The 16,396-nt window shown below is 42.4% G+C and overlaps 1 protein-coding gene and 1 non-coding gene across 2 annotated transcripts; both read right to left on the bottom strand.

The window, feature by feature from the left end:
- Positions 1-5,745: 5,745 nt before the first annotated feature.
- On the bottom strand, positions 5,746-10,675 carry LOC145571157 (uncharacterized). The gene is made up of 8 exons (XM_081630235.1): positions 9,160-10,675; positions 8,852-9,114; positions 8,267-8,809; positions 7,425-8,218; positions 7,172-7,263; positions 6,876-7,089; positions 6,010-6,046; positions 5,746-5,796 (listed from the first exon to the last, which is right to left on the bottom strand). The coding sequence occupies exons 1-8, from the start codon at positions 10,673-10,675 to the stop codon at positions 5,746-5,748; spliced, it is 3,510 nt and encodes a 1,169-aa protein (XP_081486361.1).
- A 3,484-nt stretch (positions 10,676-14,159) lies between these two features.
- On the bottom strand, positions 14,160-14,266 carry LOC145573553 (small nucleolar RNA R71). Its single transcript, XR_014097541.1, has one exon. It is a non-coding gene; the product is annotated as a small nucleolar RNA R71 (small nucleolar RNA).
- Between the last annotated feature and the right edge of the window lie 2,130 nt (positions 14,267-16,396).

Raw genomic sequence — 16,396 nt, 5'->3', positions numbered from 1 at the left:
AGAAAGAAACAAGAAAACTAAAGAGGATGAGAATATACACTAACTCATTTTCGTAGGAATCACAGTCAATTTTAGCAACTAAAGACAAGCCATTTAAACCCCTAGATCGCCCTAGAGGACGAGTGATACTCACGTAAGGGTTTCCTAAGAGGTTAACGCATAACTCTTACAAACCAAACAAATAAGGCAAAGCATAAAAAGGAAATCAAAATAAAATTAAAGAAAACATATGTTCTTAAAAGGACTTTTGCAAATGAACAAGCACAAAATGGATACAATTCTTCCTAAACAAGTAAGGGAGTGCACGTTTCAAGATATCTAAGGTTGATTGAAACAGAGAATATGCTAAGCATAGAGAACTGATGTGTCCAATTTATATAATATTTTACCCCCGTCCCTTCGTCATAATTGGTAGTGTTTTTGGCTCTTTAGAGCCACTTTTATTACTAATATGTGTTTTCTAGTGTTTTTGTAGTTTTGGTTGAGTTTTATAGGGAATTGCACTCTTGGAGCATTTTCCCGGGATTTTATGGAGTGACTACGAGCATTGGAGGAGCACGACCATCTTTCATAGCCCAAGAACGGTTAGAGTCATCAAACCGGTGATTAAGGGCTCGACTTATGAGAAAATGAGGCATTGGACCGAATGATTAAAGCCCCAAGGAGGATATTTGGTTTGGGCCGAGGTACAAGCCTAAACAAGGAGTCCAAGTAGCCCAAAGGGTCTCCGCCCGATGGCGCGCTCGATCGGGCGTGTTTCCGTCTGATCCTGACTTCCCCAAGAATTCGGACTTGAGATCTTGATACTCCTATCGGCAAGCTGAGAACCTACACAATGAGAAGAAGTTAGCTAACCCCGGGGTGATCCGGGGATAACCACTCCGATGATAAAGTCAGAAAGTGTTTAAGAAAAGAAGATAGTAAGAGAGAGAAAGTAGAGAGAGAAAAAGAGAGTGTAATTAATGCCCTCATTAATGAGGTCTTACCTACTATTTATAATGACCTACCTTGACATGTGGCTCTCATCCATGCAGAGCCTTCTGTGCCAAGTGTCGTGCTTCTGCTGCCACGTGTTGAATTCCGACAAGCCGACATGTCTTCTTTCTGGAATATATCGGCACCCTCTCATAACTGTTTAGAGCCTGGTCACGTGCCTTCACAAGATATCGGTCATACTCAGATATCATCCCATACAATTAGCCCCCCAAGTGAGGACGCATGATCATACATCATCGTTCTCAGTTAACACAGGCAACAAACTGAACTAAACAAACTTTGGGTCCCACTTCTCATTCTTCAAATTTCACCTTATGTTGGAAATTTCATGCGACAACATTTCTTGTACTCTGTCAAGCACTGTGCGTTAACAAAACTTTATTATTGACCTTGCTGTTGCCGCAGTTCGTTATACTTGCTTGGCTTATACTCACATATTATCAGACGAAGCTTGAGAACATCTCAGAGACTCATATTCACTATATTCTTTCAAGCTCTATATTCTTTTGCTGAGAAGATTTATTCTTATTCATTATTTTTATTTCTATTTTGTGATTGTAAGAAGACAATCTTTGTACTATAATCCTGCACTGTATCCATTTGCATTATTATTGGCTTTTAACCGTTTGCATTATTATTGGCTTTGAACCGTTCTTCCCCCCCAAGTGACCTTGTATGCTGATAGCAGACAAGGTGTACTTGTTATAAACTACCTGGGAGCGAAGAACTCCGTTTTCCCCCCCAAGTGACCTTGTATGCCGATAGCAGGCAAGGTCTACTTGTTACAAAATACCCGGGAGCGAAAAACTCCGTTTTCCCCCCCAAGTGACCTTGTATGCTGATAGCAGACAAGGTCGACTTGTTACAAAATTCCTGGGAGCGAAAAACTCCGTTTTCCCCCCCAAGTGACCTTGTATGCCGATAGCAGACAAGGTCTACTTGTTACAAAATTCCTGGGAGCGAAAAACTCCGTTTTCCCCCCCAAGTGACCTTGTATGCCGATAGCAGACAAGGTCTACTTGTTACAAAATACCCGGGAGCGAAAAACTCCGTTTTCCCCCCCAAGTCACCTTGGTTGCCGATAGCAGACAAGGTCTACTTGTTATAATATGGAAGCGTAACCGTTTTTTTTTTTTTTTTTTTTATTTTTTTTTTTTTTTGAAGCGGGAAAATTAATAGACGTGTCACAAATCCTGCCGCTACTTTTTGAAATTGGTTGTTGATTCAGGGCCGTTGGATTTCTGAACCGCCTTTCACCTCAACTGACTCTTCAGTTTTTTTTTTTTTTTTTTTTTTTTTTTTTTTAGATCAAAAATTTCGCCATTTTTCATTTCACTTTCATTCTTCCAAAGTTTTTTCTCAGTCTTAATTGTTCTTCAACAAAAAGTTTATTTCCCTGACTCTTCTTGATTTCGGTCTACGCTTCTCAGTATATTTGACGTGCTTTTCTTCTTCGTCACTTCTCACTTTAAGTTCATCGTATCAGCGACTTTTGTCGAAGGTATTGTCGCTCCTTTACCCCTTGATTTTGCATGTTTTGTTTTATTTTCTCATTTTTAAATTAAATGTCTGAAGATAGTGTCGAAGAGAATTTCCCTAACCTTAGTACTGCTAGGCGTCGTTTAATTAGGCAATCCTTAGGCAAAGAAACTGGTAGTAACCAGGGTAATTCATCTTCCCTTTCTGATAATATTGATTATCCATTTGAGACGTTATCTTCTGAAGAAGAGAAACACGCTTTTATGATACATAGGACTATTGCCCACCGCGAAAGTGCCTCTCACCCTACTAACCCTGATATCCCTGCCGACACCGAAATTCTTGACGTTGAGCCTGTTAGTGTTCGTTATCACTTACGCAGCTTTACTGGGAAACGCTATTTTAATCAATACGACACTAACGTTGGCAATATAGGTATAAACACCATGCCAAGGGTAAAGAGTACCAGTTATCAGCCTCGAGCTGCTGCCCGTGAAGCCGCCGAGGCCGCCAAAGCAGCTAAAGCAGCTGAGGCCGCTAAGGCAGCTGAATCCAGAAAAAGACCTGGGCAAGGTCAGGTCGTAAGTTCTTCTGAAGAAGAACCAGTGGATGACATCCCTGCAAACCCTGTGGAAGGTCCGTCATCTACAGTTCATGATTCAGCCGTCAACTCGGTTTTAGGAGATGACGAGACTCAAGAAGACAGTATCGACAATGAAAATAGGGAAGATATTGTCGATATGACGGCTGAGGTTATTCAGGAAGAAAATGTGGATGAGGGTTACAATTCTGAGACTGATAGAGCTGAGTTCCGACAACCTATTACCCTTGCCAGAAATGGAAAAGTAGCCAAGGCAAAAATAAGTGATGATTTTAGGAAGACGGCAATTGAAAAAGATTATTGCCGCCGTGCTAAGAAATTCTTCAATTTACCTGATGGGTACGAGCTGTCAATTCCCCCTTTTGGAGCCTCAGTATTAGATTGTCCAGCGGGTTCCGTGGCCGTTTACATGAAGCACTTAGATTTCGGCCTTCGCTTTCCCCTACATCCTTTTGTAGCAAAAATCCTAAAGGCCTGGAACGTCTGTTTAGTTCAGGTTACCCCTCCCACTATCCGGGCCGTTATTGCCACCATCTGGGTTATGCTATATCGAAACTACCCCTTAACCCTTAACGTTTTTAGACGACTAATTACCTTGAAGAGGGATGGTCAGTCAGATGGGTGGTGGTCCTTGTATACCCAGCCTCACAAATATACCGTCCACCCCAAATTGACAAGTTGCAAGGGTTGGCAAGTGAGGTTCTTTTTCATGTCGGTTCCTGAGGATTTTCCTCTAAGAAGAACCTTTTACCAGCCTCATCCTCGTTTTGACTCGATTCCTGAGAGGGATCTTGGTAAACATGAAGAGAGAGCCGTCAACCATTTTGACGTCTCTGAATTTGATGAGGGTGATGGCAAGGTTCGCATAGTTCCTAAGGTGTGGGTGCCGAATGTGAGTTACATTCTGGACAACGCGCCGTTATCTCGCGTTGGTCTCTGTTGGACTGACAACTATGGTACTGTTTATTTTATTGAGTTTTTCTTCCTCTCTTCTTTTTTTTTTAAATTATCTGTACCTAAGTTTTTGATCTTACATTCTTTCCTCTCAAGTATTGACAAGTTGGACAATAAGCAACTCGGCTTATCTTCCGACGGGAAAATAGTTGTCAGACGTTGCCCTAAAGCTTCAAACCCCTACGACACTCTTGCCACCGTTTGCGGCCGCGCTCCAGCTATTAGTGCCAAAAGAAGAGCTGAGATCATGGCTGATGAAAACGCCAAAAAGAGAAAGACGACATCTCTGGCCAATCGGCGAGGTGGAATTGTGATCTCCAGCCCTAGACAACCTGAAGGGCGTGGTGGGAAGAAGAAGGACCAATCGGAGTCCGAGAAGACTCCACCCACTAACAAAGCTAAGAGCCCTGAGGCCATTGTGAAGAAGGTTATTCAGGGTGTTGAGATTGAAGATCTCACCTCTGCTGAGTCCCCTCGTCAACCTCAGGCAACCACCACAATCACCCCTACTACAGTTGGGTCAGATTCCAGCATTCCGGCCCTGACTTATCGGTCCAATCAATGGATTGAACGAGTCTCTAGAAGATTTCCAGATGAAGTTTTGAAGGGGTTTGCCGTCCCTCCTGGTCATTCCGGAGACCGTTGGCAACCGGATATGGATGTCGGCCGGAATGAATCTATGATCACCGATGACCCAATGCAAGGTGGGAATCTCGGTTACCGACTGCTGAGCAATCTTACTCTGCCGATGGACAGACCTGCTGGTCCAATCGGTCCCCTTGCTGCTGCTCATATGCATAATATGATGAAGGTATCTTTTCTTCTCTTTTACATAATTAATTAATTTTTTTTACTTTGTTCTCATCTTTGTCATGTACTTATCCTGTTCGTTTAACTCTTAACTTCTATTTATTACTTTTTTTTTTACTTATTTATTTATTTTTACTATATATTTTTGGCTTAGGCCGTCATGTCTGGTACAGAACTGGTTAAGATGTACCGTTACTACCAGGAGAAACATCATCAGGCCTCTTCCAGCCAAAGTGCCATGCAGGAAATCATCAGCAATGCTGAAAGAGCCTTGGATGATTTGAGGAAAATAAAGGAGAAAGATGACCAGGAGATGTCGGAGCTGAGGATTAAGGTAGAGAAGGTGGCTGGCTTGGAATTAGAGTTGCAGAATCTGAAGACTCAGATTGTCGAAAAGGACAAAGCCCTTGAGCGTCTTCCTTCAATTGAGAAGGATCTCAGCAATGCCAGAGCTAAAATAAAGAACCTTGAGGAGAAGGTTATGCAGATGGAAGCTGATAAGCCTGGGATTCGCCAAAGAGCTGTGGGCCGTTATTTAGCTTCAGACGAGTTTTGCTCCAAGCTCCAAGATCGTTTTGATGGAGGCTGGACTGCTGCTCAGAGATGTGTAGCTCGGGCTGCCGGTTGGAAGAAGGAAGATTGGGCAAAAGTTGAAAAAGCTTTCAATGAGGAAGCTTATAAGATCCCTTCCGGCTTCGAGACACAACAGTTCTCGGAGGAGGACTTGTTCAATTTGGCCCCCAGTGCTGATGACGGCCCCAAAGATCCCAGCATTTTGGACTCCCCAGTGTCTGAGAATGCACAAGCTTGAAGGGGCGGGCAGTCATCACCGACATCTTCTTGTGGGTCTTGTATTATTGGGCCTTATCAGCTGTAACTCTTTTTATTGTCTTTTGTGTTAACATTTATTTTGACAATGCTGTTTTATCGGCATATACCCCTTTTTGTGGTGATGCCTGTCAATTGTCAACTTTATCTATCATGTAAACTTATTTTTATTTTCATTATCTGCTAACTGTCTGTAAATTTTTACGCCCCTTATCGTAACTGTGTTGTTTTTGCTTATCTCTTTCTATTTTGCCCTTTTTCTCTTTTTTTTACAATGTTATGATAACTGTTTTGTCTTGCAAATTATAATTTGTAAAAGATTGCAAAAATTAAAGACTTACCTGGTGGTTTGTCTGATACCCGACATCATTCATCGTACTATAGACATCACAAGTATCAGTTAACAATACACTGTTGTTATCACAAGTACTATATCATTCCTTACTCCCCCCAGTATACATAGTTCATATTAGATCTATGTATACTGAGCAGTAAATGGTTGTTGCTGGTTCAGATTATAACCTCGGTCACCTACTGCTTTGCTATTTCAGCCAGTCAGGTACCCTCTCGGCGATCACTTTCTGAGCTACGCCTCATATCGGCGTATACTCAAATTGATTTGGCCGGTATTATATTTTGAACCAGCAACCTCGTGAGTTAACGTATACAACTGATCAGGTTGTATATCTATTAACTTCACGGAAGCGGTTTTGAGCTGTCCGTCCCATTTAACGGTGTTCTGTTAAATGGAGGATGCCTTTTCCAACACACGTTGTCTGAATATTTCTTCATTCATCACCGATATCTTTCTTGATATCAGCTTCATATAAAAATTGTATATTACACATAGTATTTCTTCAATACAGCTGAGTTCCATACATTCTTTAGGGGTGTCCCATCTAAAGTTTCCAGATAAAACGATCCTTGGATGACGACATCTCTAATCCGATAAGGTCCTTCCCAACTTGCAGTCAGCTTTCCATCTTCATTCCCTTTACCGGTTGCTGCTGTTCTTCGTAGTACCAGATCTCCTTTACTTAACGGCCGATGAGATACTCTTCTGTTGTAGGCTCTTGACATTCTTTCCTTAAATGCAGCTGACTTAACTGCTGCCTTTTCTCTTAGCTCTGGCAAGAAATCTAACTGTTGTCGTAGGAGTAAATCATTTTGGTCTTCACAGTAATGTTGAACCCTAAATGTCGGCAACCCGACTTCTGCTGGTATGACTGCCTCTGTTCCAAAAACTAGAGTATAAGGTGATTCACCCGTGGCTTCTCTTACTGTTGTCCTGTTTGCCCACAATATCTCTGGTATTAAATCTGCCCACAAACCCTTTGCATCTTCGATCTTCTTCTTAATTGCTGTTATGATCTGCTTATTTGCTGCTTCTGCCTGGCCGTTAGACTGTGGATGGCATACTGCTGCGTAAGCAAATTTCACCTTATACATCATTAAGAGATCTTTGACTGGCTTACAGTCAAATTGGGTTCCATGATCAAAAACCATCGCCATCGGCAACCCAAACCTTGTGAAGATGTTTTTCCATATAAACTTTTTCACTTCCGATGCCGTTATCTCCGTTACTGGTTCTGCTTCTATCCATTTTGTGAAGTAATCAATTCCCAGTATCAGAAATTTTCTTCCACCCGTGGCCGATGGGAACGGGCCTACTATATCCATTCCCCATTGGGCAAAAGGGATTGGACTTAATATCGGAGTTAGATCGTTTGGGGGTAAGTTGATAACTGGGGCAAACTTTTGACACTTCTCGCATTTTTTAACGTAAGCCACTGCGTCTGCATTCATTGTCGGCCAGTAGTAACCTCTTCTCATTGCTTCTCTGGACAAGGCTCTTGCTCCGAGATGGTTACCACAACTTCCCTCATGCAATTCTTCTATTAATCTTGCTGACTCAAAATCCGTTATACACCTTTGCAATGGCAGTGAAAACCCCCTTTTGTATAACTGGCCTTGGTACATAACGAACCATACACTATCCTTCCGCAATCTTTTCAGCTCCCCTTTATCTGTTGGCCCTACACCATGAACGATGTATGCCAGTACTTTATCGTACCATTGACTCCCCACATTAACACATAAAACCTCTGCCGACATCTCATCTATGCTTCTCTGCTTTAAAACCTCTACCATAACTGTCCTTTCCAAGTCATTAAAACTTGAACTTGCCAATCTTGCCAGCGCATCTGCTTGAGCATTTTTCAATCTCGGAACTAATTTGATCTCAAAGTACTGCAGCTGAGCTGCTAATTGCTTCATCTTCTCCAAATATTTCACCATTGCCGGCTCTCGAGTCTCATACTCCCCACTAAATTGACTTGATACCAGCTGAGAATCAGTTGTCAAAACTAGCCGTTTTGCTTCTACTGCTATTGACAATTGCATTCCGGCCACCGCGGCTTCGTATTCGGCTTCATTATTTGTTGCCTTGAACTTAAACTTCATGGCATATTCAAACATTTTCCCATCTGGAGCCGTTATCACAATTCCTGCCCCTGCCCCCGTTGCCGTAGCCGATCCATCAACTGATACCTGCCATGTTCCCAATTCTTCCTCTTCATCGGTGTATGTGGTTTCAACAATAAAATCAGACAACGCTTGAGCCTTAATTGATGTTCTTGGCTTGTAGCCTATCTCATACTCCGACAACTCAACTGCCCATGCCAGTAATCTGCCAGATGTATCCATTTTACGCAACGATTTCTCTAAGGGATGATTAGTGAGCACCTCTATTGGATGTGCATCAAAGTAAGGCCTCAACTTCCTGGCTGCCACTATTACTGCTAACGCCATTTTTTCTATCACTGGATATCTACGCTCTGCCGCATTCAAAACATGACTGACAAAGTATATCGGTTGTTGTTGTTTCTTTCTTTCTACTAACAAAACGGCTGCTACCGTTTTTGGCGATGCCGAAATGTATAATTGCAACACTTCTCCCCTCTCGGGCCTGACAATCGTGGGAAGAGATCTAAGATGATTCCTTACGACTTCTAGGGCATCACTTTGTTCTTTTCCCCACTCGAATGCCTTGTTCTTTCTTAGTACCATAAAAAACGGAAGTGCCTTATCAGCTGACTTGCTGATAAACCTGGTTAACCCTGCCATCCTGCTAGTCAACCTCTGTATATCACGAATGGTTTTTGGTTGTTTCATTTGAAGTACCGCATTCACCTTATCTGGATTCGCATCTATCCCCCGTTCACTGACCATGAAGCCTAGAAACTTCCCTGATCTAACTCCAAAAACACACTTCTCCGGATTTAACTTCATCTGATATTTCCTTAAAGTCTCAAATGTTTCTCTCAAATCTGCTATATGGTTTCCTTTTTCCTTGCTCTTCACTATCGTATCATCCACATACACCTCAACATTCCGTCCCTTCTGCTTCTCAAAAATCTTGTCTACCAATTTCTGGTAGGTTGCCCCTGCATTTTTCAACCCAAACGGCATTGCCTTATAACAATATACACCAACATCTGTTATAAAAGCCGTTTTATTCCTGTCAGCCTTATGCATGCTGACTTGATGATATCCTGAAAATGCATCCAGAAAACTAAGCATGGCATGACCAGAGGTTGAGTCTACTAGCCTGTCTATCCGGGGTAGTGGGTAACAATCCTTAGGGCAAGCCTTATTCAGATCTGTGAAATCCACACACATTCGCCACTTCCCTGTCGGCTTTCTCACCATTACTACATTCGCCAACCACTCTGGATATGTGCAAGGCTCAATGAACCCTGCTGCTAAGAGTTTATTTACTTCAGCCTGTATTGCTTCTATTTTCTCAGTTGAGAAATTGCGCTTCTTTTGCCTTATCGGCCTGAACTTTCTGTCAACATTCAACTTATGCTCCATTACTTCTGGATGTATTCCCGGCATCTCACTGGCCGAGAACGCAAAGACGTCGGCATTCTCACGCAGCAAGCTTATCAGGTTACACCTAGTGTCCACATCCATATCAGCCCCAACCTTCACTGTCCTACTCGGGTCACCTGGTTGCAGTTCAACTTGGACGGTTTCTCCCCCCGGTAACGGCCTTGGTGTTTCCTCAGGACTTGCATCAAAGTTTTTCATGGTTAAATCCTGAACTGTCGGCTCACCTTCCCTTATTGGGTTGCATGGTACCGTAACATTACCAACTGGGTTCTTCAAAGCTGTAACATAACAAGCTTTTGACATAACCTGACCCCCATACACCTTCTCCACAGCACCTAAATTCGACACATAGGCTATTGCTAGATGGTAAGTTGACACAACGGCCTGCATGTCGTGAATTATCGGTCTGCCGATAATTGCGTTGTAAGCCGACTTGACATCCACCACCAGAAACTCTGCCATCACATCTCTTGCCTGTGGTCCATCACCCATCCTTACGGGAAACACAATGCTCCCTTCTGGCCTTACAGTCGACCCATTAAACCCGATCACTGGATACGATACCGGCTTCAAGTATTGCCGTCCTATATTCATCTCATTAAAAGCTTGCACAAACAACACATTTGCTGAACTACCCCCATCTACCAGCACTCTTTTGATGTCAGCCCCATTTATCTTGGTTATCAGGACTAACGGATCGTCATGCGGGAATACTACACCTCGTGCATCTTCTTCTGTAAACACAACTTGTGGTATTGACGCCGGCCGAGGACGGTTGTCTACGTCTAAAGCACAAACTAGATGTCGGTGTTCCACCAAATGCTTCTTTGCCCCACTAATTGTCCCTCCATGAATCGGTCCTCCCGTTATTACATCTACTCTTCCAGTAGATAACGGTGGTACTCCTGCGTCCCCTTTTCGGACTATTCTTCCTTGAGTTCTTTCAGGCCTTGCTTCCATCTGTTGCCTCTCAACAGCTTGTGCCGGTTGCTGATTTCTGCCGGCATTCAACCGATATTGTGTTAAGTGCCCTTTCCTGATCAATTCCTCAATGTTGTCCTTCAATTGTGTACATTCCTCCGTATAATGCCCCACATCCCTATGGAACATACAATACTTCTTTACATCCCTCGACCTTGCTTTCATGGGAATCGGCCTTGACCAATCTTCTCTGTTCTGATTTACTGAGTAGATTGCTGCCCTTGGTGTATTCAGGGGAGTGTAGGTGCTATATCTCATTGGCAGCCTTGTCGGTCTGGTATCTTGTCGGCTTCCTCCTCCCCTTCCCGGAGCAGGGGCTCTCGGCCTACTTCCTCCAGATGATGACCCTTCAAACTAACTCTGCCCCTTTCCGGCAGTGACATGTCTGCTACTTGTCTTCATTAATTCCTCACTCTTTATATAATCATGAGCTTTGCTGAATGCCGCTGCCAATGTCGGCAGGTTCTTCCTTGTAAGATATCTCTTAAAATCCGAATCAATCAATCCATTCATTAAAGCCATCACAGCTATTTCCTGCTGCAATTTCGGAATGGTGTTTGCCTCATTGTTAAATCGCCTGATATAATCCCTCAAAGATTCATCCGGTTTCTGCTCCACAGCCATCAATTCTCCAGAGGTTCTCTGCCTCACACTGTTACTGACATACTGACCTACAAACATCTCAGTCAATCTTTCAAAGCTATCTACTGACCCAACTTCAAGGTTGTTAAACCAATCGGCTGCAGCCCCAATCAGAGTTGTCGGAAAGACTTTACACCAGACTGCATCCGAGTTAGTGTATAGCATCATGTGTCCCTCATAGGACGTTATGAATCTTGCCGGATCCCCTCTTCCGTCATACCTGCAAGTCGGCATTTTCACCTTTTCCATTGGCTGATCCAAGATGTGTTGGGCAAATGGGGATGCCCTTAACTGCACCACTGTGCGCACTGGTTGACCCTCTACTTGTGAACTTCTCTACTGCTGAGTTCCGGTACTCACAACGTGACTTGAGGATTGTTCAACCCGCCGTGATGTTGTATGCGATCTTACCGACGACTCATGTCGGGGTCCCCTTGACGGGTTCTCCAACTGATTGTGTTGTTCTTCCTGGTGACGGTGCGATGTTCCTCTATCGGCCTGAGCAGCTTCTCTTTCAGCCCGTGCCGCCTCGGCCTCCTTTCTCTTCCTACTCATTGCATTCATCACCCTTGCGGCTGTTTCCAACTCATCTGGAGTGAATGCCGCCATAGGATCCTCTGCCTCCCCTCCTCCTGCAGGGGGAGTTATCGGCACATGAAATTGATTACCCTCTAGGGTATGGGTTTCATCTACTATTTCCACCTGGGGTTGTTCTACGGGTATTCCATTGTTTCCGGCCATGGTTATCGTTGTTATATGAATGTTTTTGTGTGAGGTTCTTAGGCGATAGAAGTGATCAACTGTCCCCTCCTTCTAGCGCCAAATTGTTTCCGTCTGATCCTGACTTCCCCAAGAATTCGGACCTGAGATCTTAATACTCCTATCGGCAAGCTGAGAACCTACACAATGAGAAGAAGTTAGCTAACCCCGGGGTGATCCGGGGATAACCACTCCGATGATAAAGTCAGAAAGTGTTTAAGAAAAGAAGATAAGTAAGAGAGAGAAAGTAGAGAGAGAAAAAGAGAGTGTAATTAATGCCCTCATTAATGAGGTCTTACCTACTATTTATAATGACCTACCTTGACAGGTGGCTCTCATCCATGCAGAGCCTTCTGTGCCAAGTGTCGTGCTTCTGCTGCCACGTGTTGAATTCCGACAAGCCGACATGTCTTCTTTCTGGAATATATCGGCACCCTCTCATAACTGTTTAGAGCCTGGTCACGTGCCTTCACAAGATATCGGTCATACTCAGATATCATCCCATACAGGGCGCGAGAAGAGAAACATTCATTGGGAGTAAAAAGGCGGGCCCGATCGGGCGGTGCCTCGCCCGATCGGGCGCGTGTTGGCATTAGTAGATTTTTAATCGTCGTTTAAGTTTGTTTAGTTTAGGATTTGCTTAATATAAATACTTTTCCGTTAAGCAAGTTGAGGATCTTTTTTTTAGACTCTTTTTTTACCTTCTCCTTTAGATTTTCTCTCTCTACTTAAGATATTTTCTCTTTCTTAAATTCTCTCACAACTTTTGTTCTTAATTACTTTCATTAACCCAGATTTCTTTTGGTAACAATTTCTTCTCTTGTAATTTCAGCTATTTTATTTACTTCTTTAATTATGCTTTGCTTTATTCATCTGATTAGTTTGGTTATGATGATGCTTGAGTAGTTTTATTTCTAGGGTTTATGGGGATCTAATAAATGATATGAAGGGGTAATTTTGTGATTGTTAGTTATCAATGCTTGGTTAATTTCCTATTGATTGATTTAATGCTATGCAATTAGGTTTGGCCAGATTTAATTGTATAAGTTTAGTAATATTAATTCGAGATTCGACAGATGAGAATTGATGTTTAGGCTTAGTTTCAATAGGCGGACTAATTTATAAATGGTTAAGTCGAGATTCGACAGATGAGATTTAATACCGGTAAATTAACTCTGTGATTATAATACGTAGCGAAAGCCCTTTATAATCTGATTGATCAATGCTTGATGATTGCTTATTATGATTTGCCCTGGAATATTGTTTATTAGTGAACCTATGCCCTAGGTCTTTTAATATTTGATTTTTCCCCTACTTTATTTCTTTCGACCTTACTCTTCGTAGTTTAGAATTTATTCCCAAAAATATTGGTTACTTAGATAGTTTAGATTATAATAATTAATTAGGAGTAGAAAGATTTGTTTCCCTGTGGAGTTCGACCCTACTTCCCTATCTACTTTAGTTAGAGGACTTAGGTATTTACTTTTGATTAGGGGATACGACTTTACCCTGTCAAAATTTGGCGCCGTTGCCGGGGAAACAGTTTTATTTTTATTTTCTGATTTTTTTTTTGTAGTCTAGATTATCCCCTTCTGCCTCAAAGAGCGTTAGTTCTTTGAGGCAATTCTCATATTTGTCTTTTAGTTCCTTGTTTATGCCCAGGTGTTCCAGATCAGGTTACATCCCATTCGATCCTGAGATCGAGCGCTCTTTTCATTGGCAAAGGAAAATCTATAGACAAATTCTGGCGGGTTCCGAGGAGGACAACAGTCGAAGAGATCCTCCCTTTGATTCTAGTGACACAGATATTCCTTCAGACTCCGAATTAGAGATGACGGCCCAGAAGAAACTCAGTGACTACTCGTTGCCGAAGCTCACAGATTTCCCGCACCTTACTCCCACTCCGGCACTAAATGGAGTTTAGTTCGAAATCAAGCCCCAATTTATCACTATGATAGAGAGGAAGCAATTCAGTGGAGCTAAGGGTGAAGATCCTAATCTTCACATCGCAGACTTCTGCCAATATTGTAACACCATTAGACAAGCCGGGGTCACGCAAGACCAAATCAGGGAGATTCTTTTTCCCTTTTCTTTATGTGGCAAAGCTAAATTATGGTTTAATGGTTTGACTAGAACTGCACTTGGTATTACTGACTGGAAAACTCTTGCTTTGAATTTTTATAATAAATACTATCCTGCAGAGAGAACAACGGTACTAAGGAGTGATATTCAGAACTTCGCTCAAGAGGCCGACGAAACGCTATATGAGGCTTGGGAGAGGTTCAAGGATCTACAGAGAGAGTGCCCCCACCACAATCTAGCACAATGGCAATTGATCCAAGCATTCTACAATGGACTTGGAAATTCTTCTAGATCAGTGCTAGATTCTGCAGCCAGTGGGAGGTTCATGAATTTAAATGTGGACGATGCAGGACAGGTTATCGAAGACATGGCAATACACAATTCCCAATACGGGAATCCGAGAGGGTTTGCAAATAAAGGAAAACATAATGTCAATTCCGTATCCTTTTTGCAAGCTCAATTAACATCTATTTGTCAAAAATTAGATAATCTTACTGTTGCTCCTAACTCTGTAGCTAACGTTTCTGCTATTGCTAACAATGAAGCTTTTTGTGAAAATTGTGGAATTGTAGGGCATTGGGAGCAAGATTGTAGGAGCTCTATGGAACAAGTTAATGCCTTTCAAACCTATAGGCAGAATAACCCATATTCCAATTCCTACAATGTCGGTTATAAGAACCATCCATATCTTTCATACCAGAGCACCAATGTACAAAATCCTCCACCTCCACAACAACCACAACAGCAAACCCCACCACAACAAAAATATTATCATCCTAATTCCGGCTAGAAAAGCCAAGCATCACCCTCATCATCTTCCGACCCTGCCATGACAGAAATTAGAGCAATGCTTGCCAATATGCAAAAGCATATGGAGAGTAGGGATGCGCAAATTGATTCCATCCTAGCCCATAATAAAATCATGGACAATCAAATTGCACAACTTTCATCTACCCTACAATCCCGTCAGCAGGGAGCTCTGCCGGCACAGCCGACCAGGCCTACGGATCAAGCCTACGCAATTACTCTAAGGAGTGGTTCAAACTATGAAGGGCCTCCTATGCCCAGAATTGAAGAACCTGTTTTACTAAATAATGCTAATCCTGATTCCGTTAAACCAGACAATGCAGCTGATAGCCTTATAGGGCTAAAGCATAGTACTAATATAACTCATTCTACATTGCAGGGTACAACTCCAGGGAAAGTAGCAGCTCCAGATAAGAGCAGTAATACTCCAAAGCCGGTTATCAAACTTCCATTCCCTAATCGTCACTTAAAAACAAATTCGGATAAGCAGTTTGGTAAGTTTCTGGAGATGGTTAAAGATTTGCAGGTAACAGTCCTCTTCACAGAACTAATTATGCAAATTCCTGCATATGCAAAATTCATAAAGGAAATATTGACTAGGAAGAGATCTATTAGTGAGGTAGAGACAGTCGCTTTTATTGTAGAATGTAGTGCCGTACTACAAAATAAATCTCCACCTAAACTGAAAGATCCGGGTAGTTTTTCTTTTTCTTGTCATATTGGCAATCTAATGATTGATAATGCATTATGTGATTTGGGTGCTAGCGTTAGTGTCATGCCATTGTCGGTGTGTTCCAAGCTAAATATGGGTAAATTAAAAGCTACTAATATTACTCTACAAATGGCCGACCGTTCCTTTAAATACCCCTTAGGTGTTTTAGAGAATGTTCCTGTTAGAGTAGGTAAATTTTATATACCTGTTGATTTTGTTGTTCTTGATATGGCTGAGGATATGCAAACCCCAATTATTTTGGGCAGACCATTCCTTAACACTGCAGGAGCAATTATAGACGTGAAATGTGGCAAATTGACACTATCAGTAGGGGATGATAAAATTATTTTCAAGTTTAATAATACCCCTAAAAGCCCCATGACAGAGGAGAAGTGTTTCAGTGTTAATGTGGTTCATAATTGTTCTAATAAGCCCCAAGCTCTTGTAAAAGATCCCTTGGAGGCGGTATCTTGTGTTGCATCTTCTACAGATGAAATAGACAAATGGCAAAAGGAAGTTGATGCAATAGAAAGAGCCCTCTACATTGTCGGTTTTGGCTTTGAAGATGAGAAGGTAAAAATACACAAGCAAGTTGTGGAAACTGAACCTATAGTAAGTGTTCCACCAGACCGAGTTGCAATTGATCAATCCAGTGATAATTTGAAGCAACTATCGGTCAAGAAGAGGTCTCTTGTGAGTAGTAGTCATGAACCCCCAGTTTACGACAAGGAGGATCCACCAGATAAGGTGAATTGGCGACCCACGGGGCATGTCAGGAAGCCGCGTCGTGGTCTAAATACCGCTCGACCGGGTGAGAAACCACCCGATCAAGCGGTAGGCCAAGGGTC

The sequence above is a fragment of the Chenopodium album genome, chromosome 12 (genome assembly GCF_948465745.1).
Source record: "Chenopodium album chromosome 12, dcCheAlbu1.1, whole genome shotgun sequence".
Taxonomy (NCBI): Eukaryota; Viridiplantae; Streptophyta; class Magnoliopsida; order Caryophyllales; family Amaranthaceae; genus Chenopodium; species Chenopodium album.
Note: the sequence above shows the minus strand (reverse complement) of the source record. Positions and strands in the feature narration are given on the sequence as shown.

Bases quoted from the DNA above. Each gene is read 5' to 3' on its own strand.
- LOC145571157 (XM_081630235.1), bottom strand. From the start codon at position 10,675: ATGTTCCATAGGGATGTGGGGCATTATACGGAGGAATGTACACAATTG. The intron at 8,219-8,266 runs GTTGAAACCACA...GGAACATGGCAG, and splicing joins AAGCGTTGTCTGATTTTATT to GTATCAGTTGATGGATCGGC. The intron at 7,264-7,424 runs GTTTGCCCCAGT...CAAAATGGATAG, and splicing joins AAATGCGAGAAGTGTCAAAA to AAGCAGAACCAGTAACGGAG.